The sequence below is a fragment of the Anopheles moucheti genome, chromosome 2 (assembly GCF_943734755.1).
Source record: "Anopheles moucheti chromosome 2, idAnoMoucSN_F20_07, whole genome shotgun sequence".
NCBI lineage: Eukaryota > Metazoa > Arthropoda > Insecta > Diptera > Culicidae > Anopheles > Anopheles moucheti.
The window spans coordinates 32,485,925-32,491,422 of NC_069140.1; the positions used below are offsets into that span (position 1 = coordinate 32,485,925).

Consider the following 5,498-nt stretch of genomic DNA (forward strand, 5'->3'; position numbering starts at 1 on the left):
GGTTGAGTGCTTTCGTGTGTCGTTCAGGTTATAAAAACCACATCATAAAACTCTCTGTCCGAGCTTAACGTACCTCCTTCTGGTCTTTACTAAGGACTTATAACGGAGCCTAAGGAGAGTTATAACGTTCACTGTGGTCTACGTTAGAGTTGGGAAAATCATTAGTGATAATATAAATTGACCAAACTGGCACCGTTCGCTGAAAAGAACTGAACGAACGGTACAGTTCTTTCGTTCTTTTGTCTCTCATCAAATCATGATTTGATCATTACATCATTTCTCTCGTTTGATGATTTAAAAGGCATGATTTAACCTGCATTACAAGTTATTCAACGTGCGTCATTCCACACCTGTACAGTTCGCTTAACTACTCTTTCCTTCAAAGCGTCCGTCCTGTTAGTATAGATAGTTCATCCTGGGGAGTTTTCGTGAACTAACATGATCTGCAGTAACATGATTTTACGAACGGAATTCGTTCGTTCATATAAAAGAACTGATCGTGTTAAGGTGTATCATCATGCAAAAATATATGTTAAAACGTCCACGCTTACAATTACTTTATTATATCTATCAGAACACACTGCCGGAGAGAGAGTGTCCTTTAGTTCAACACCCTCGATCCTGAATCCCCACAGCATCTCACGGGATTCAGGTACTCATCTGTGAGAGCCGCGTTGCAGGTTCTAAGCTGGATCATCATTTGCTAGCAATCCCTCATAACAGATCGGGACCTAACTCTAGCCTGCACGCTGCTGAGGAAATTAGGCATTGGGAGATCTAGTCACGATCAATACATGGATCAAGATAGTTAGAATTGATCCAGCGTGTGAAATGCTTGCTTTATGCAGACAATATCAAAATGTTCTCCCTGTATCTTCTACACTTGATAAATGTCTGCTTCAATCCTACCTTCACGCTTGTTCTTCGTGGTGTGTTTCTACCGGTTCAGAACTATTCTATGCTACTCCAAATCTTTTAGACGCGTGTCTCTCGTAAAACCCGGGCTGTGTAGCTTGATGAATCATTGCCTTTCAAGGGGCATAAAGATAATGTGGTGGCTAAAGCACGCAAAGTTCTGTGACTTATATGTCGTCTATCAGCGGATGTTTGTGACCCGCTCTGTCTAAAGGTGCTGTATTGCAGCTGGGTTAGATTTATCTAATTGTATATGCCTGAGATATCTGGGCTCTGGCCGGTTTCATCTCACTTTAACGAATAGTCAACATTGAAAAAGAAGTTCACTCGAATAGTATTCGGTTCATTGATTCGCCATTTATGATGCCTCACCTCTCGCATGCGCAAGCTATTTTCATCGCTAAGATTCTCCCCAGCAATGTTGATGCCCCATTTTTACTATCCTCATTAAACCTTTAAGACCCTTATCGTCGTCTCCGATCCGATAAACAGCTTCGGTGTCGGATAAACGAAGACCTAGGAGCTACAGAAATACCCATCTACTGAGGACTAAAAGAATATCATCTACGATTCCTTGTACGTAGTTGCCGGAAAAATCTACACGTGGACGAAGACATTCGCTGTTACGACGAGAAGGTTGTATCGAGAGATCCGTTTGTGTCCATAAGTGACAACATTGTCTGCGAAGTGGATACTACATCACAAGAATTCCCTCAACAAGCTGTTGGGCTGTTGTTGCACAGTTGGGCCAACGGGAGATGACCCTACTGAGCAGAATTAGTTAATACAATATCTAACGCTTACATCCCATCATTCACACAGCATCAAATTAATGCCACAACGAAGCCCTACAGCACATGTAATTAAGCAATGTTACCGAACCCCGGAGCCCTTGTTGCCGACCGATGCTGTACCTTCGCCTAACCATGACGGAGGTACACACCGTTGGGCAAGAAGGCAAAACCCTATTTCTTCTCACTCGCATTAGCAACCCTACCGTGTCGAAATGGGAGGGCTCTCCAATGGGGGGAAAAAAAACTTCGCAATTCAAAACGTGTCCCACCCCCCGTAAGGGAACCCGGTCGTTCGGTTGTAATCGGATTAGATTGGGTCAAAATGCTCTATTACGCAAACACTGCAACATCGTTGAGCGATCGTTGTCAATTAATCAATGCCCCCCAGCCCGGTTCTCCTTTCACAGACACTGAGACACAGCTTCAAAGTTCGGTCCGCCCAAAAGAAAAGGTGTCCAACAACAAAGGCATCCCATTTTGGGGACGCAACAGCGTTCAATCACGATGCGTACTCGATCGTGCATGAATGGTATTTAATGGTGGCCACGAAGTATCCCACGCTCGCACTCCCCATCCACTGTCGTAAAATCGCTACAAAGAAGTGCAGCTTATCGCTGTGCCATACACCCCGAAGAATTTCAAGAGCACACAACAATCCACTTCGCGAAACGTCTTCCAGCAAAGTGGTGCTACCGGGAATGCGCCACGTCCCACGTGGTTTGGTCGCAGTGCAATTACGTATGGGAAAATGGGTACAAAAAAAAAAAGAGCGGAACACTGCAGTTAACGGTGACAAATTTTTCGATTTTTTTATTTTTTTATAGCTTTTTTTATCCTCGGTTACGCGCGGTCAGTTTTTGTTTCCTTTTTTTGTTTGTTGTGTAAACAAAAACTTGATTCTACTACTGATAGGCGAAGAAGATAGGAAGGGGAAAAGAGAGATAAAGGAGAGATATTTACATGGAAAACGAAACAGTGTTTCTAGAACTGTTCCTCTGCGGTCACAACCGTGGTGGTCCGTTTGACACTTTGTTGCCAGTACGGACCACAACCAACCTGTCCCCGAGGGGGTCCGCCGGACCGGAAATCGGGAAAAGCGTTGCGTTGTCGCTTCACGATTCACGCCGGAATCGAGCGGAGTGTTGTCCCAGGCCATGATGATGTTCTACCCTTTTCTGCGGGACAGGTTGGTTTTCCTCGCTCAGCTTGTCTGGTGGCGTGGATGGTTGGTGTGTTTGTGTTTTTTCTTTTTCCATGCGTGTGCTTTACGTGCATTTGCCTGTGTTTTCGTGTGTTCGTTTCGTCCAGGGTGTCCAGCCGTGTCTCTTCTGGTTTCTGGTGTTTCTGGCGTGTCGTTACGATATCCAACGTCCGGCGAGAGAGGGTCCGGCAGTTGGAGTCTGTACGGGATTACGGGACGCGGTACGCATTGCGTTGTGATGGTACCGTGTTCCCAACCCCGTGGGTGCTTAGAACGGAGCACCGTACGTGCTTGACGGGCGCGACGGAGCACCGTACGAACCGGACGGAGCCGACGGGGCACCGTACGAACCGGACGGGACCGACGGAGCGCCGTACGAACCGGACGGGACCGACGGAGCACCGTACGAACCGGACGGGACCGAAGCGGACGACGTCTGCAGGAATTGCGCCACCTGGATCGCTTGCTTGACACCCTCGAGATCGATACCGACGACACGGTGACCGCCTGACGGGACGCCATAGGTGGACGACGGTGGTCCGTACGAACCGGACGGTGCACCGTAGCTACCGGACGGTGCGGAAGGATATCCTCCAAAGCCACCGGACGATGACGACGCGGACGATTGGCTTTCCTCGCGCAGCAGAATTTGGCGGATCTCGTTCAACAGCTGCGGATCCACGTTCAAACCCTCGGAGGTTTGAACGCCGGCCGGGACGGCCTGGTAGCCACCACCGCCGCCGCTAGAGAACGACGACGCCGACGAGCTGGAGAAGCTGGCCGCGTAACCGCCACCACCACCGCTCGAGTATCCGCCACCGCTGGCGTAACCGCCACCCTGGCTGTAACCGCCACCACCACCACCGTGGCTGTAGCCACCGCCGCTGCTACCTCCGTGTCCACCGGATGGACGGTTGTAGCTGTACGGCGATGGTGGTTCCGCAACGGCAACGGCGGCCAGTGAGGCAAACGCCAAAAACTGCAACCGGAAAGAGAAGAAACGCTAGATTAACATCTCCGTGGACGGCCACCGTGGACATTGTGGGTGGGTGTGTGTGTGTGTGTGGGGGGCTTGTCCTCGTTTAATGGACAAAGCATTGAATGGCAGCTAGTTTTCAAGACGCTATCAAGAGCTGCAACTAATCTAATAATCTCTCAAACGTTACGTTACGACGCTGTTCGAGTGTGGCATGTGATGCGCCACTCCGCTTCCGCGGATCACAATTTCACGCAAGTACTTCAAGTGTAACCCCCCAATCGGAAGACTGGACTATTCTCTAATAATAGAACACGACAGTAATCAACACAAAACACAGACACACTCACAGACACACAATGCACTTGCAACAACCAAAATGCATTCCACAACTTCTGGATGTGCTGCGCAAGTTCCTTGTTGGGCTGGAAGAAATTCTTCACTAGATGGCGCTACTTACCACGGCAAAGCTGTTCATTTCACTTAAGATAGAGATGGAAAGAAAAAAAAACACGGGAACTAAAATTTAGATGTTTACTGAAGCGAGTGTTGTGACCGAGTGTGCCTTCTGTGCGCCAAATTGCAGTCTTTATACCCGAATCCCCTCTCCTCCCCCAACCCGACTTATATCACCCCCACCCCCCGTTCGGTTACGGAGCTTCCCGTCCGGTCTCCCGAAATCCCATCGCTCGGAACATCAGCAGCCTCCCTCTTTTGGTGTGCCCGGTGGAGTGCCGTCCACCATCCCCGCCCGTTTTCTTTTTGGCTTGTTTTGGCTGTTGTTGGCTCCCTTTCATTGCTATTTTTATTATTTTCTCCCCGCACGCAAGTTCACTTTCATCGGGTTCCCACTTTGGGGTGTTGGATGGGTCCACGTTCATCCTTTCCCTTTCCATCCAACGGCCGGCAGCCGCTTAGAGCGCCCGCGGTACGTGAACCTTCTTCGGTCCGGGTTGTGTCTAGTTGGCGCACAGATGAGGAGGGGGGAGGGGAGGGGGAGGGGGGTAGTTCTTTTTTTTTTTCTTTTCGGGGTTTTATTTGTCAGCAAGCGAAGCTACCGAAGTTGTTTGTGCGGTGTGCAGTAGGTAAGCTCGCGATAAACGCCATCGGTACAAATTCACAAACTCCCTCCCCTGCGGATGGTACCGGTTCCACACATCTCATCGCCAAGGGTTGCGCGTCATCGCCGCGCGTAAGCTTTTGTGGCGCTCGGGGGTTTGTTGCTCGTTTTGTTTTGTTTTTGTTTTTTGTTTTTTGCAGATAGGCAGACATGCAATTCCCGGTCGGATGAAAAAGCCTTGCCTGGTTCGTAGGTTCTTCTCCATTTTATTCCACTACTGATCACTCCCCTCCCGCCTTTCCGGTGGCCAAACCGGGGATCCCGATCGCTATAAACCGAAGGTAAAACAAAAAAAAAACTTCAACCCCTGGCTGAATCTTACTGTGTGCCTCTTCCACCACCAGACCGGGTTGAAAGATGAAGCGGTTTTGATAGTTTTATCTTTGACTATTCTTCTTTCACTTTCCACTCTCGCTGCGCAACGATGCAGATATTTCGGTCGGGTTTTATTAGTTACGTTATTTGCAGAAAGCATCCTGCATCTGGCGCTGG

General features: G+C 49.1%; 1 protein-coding gene across 1 annotated transcript; it reads right to left on the reverse strand.

The window, feature by feature from the left end:
* Positions 1-3,178: 3,178 nt before the first annotated feature.
* LOC128298049 (uncharacterized) lies at positions 3,179-4,439 on the reverse strand. Its single transcript, XM_053033780.1, has 2 exons — positions 4,347-4,439; positions 3,179-3,889 (listed from the first exon to the last, which is right to left on the reverse strand). Exons 1-2 carry the CDS (start codon positions 4,362-4,364, stop codon positions 3,179-3,181), a joined length of 729 nt encoding a protein of 242 aa, XP_052889740.1. The 5' UTR covers positions 4,365-4,439.
* Positions 4,440-5,498: the final 1,059 nt, after the last annotated feature.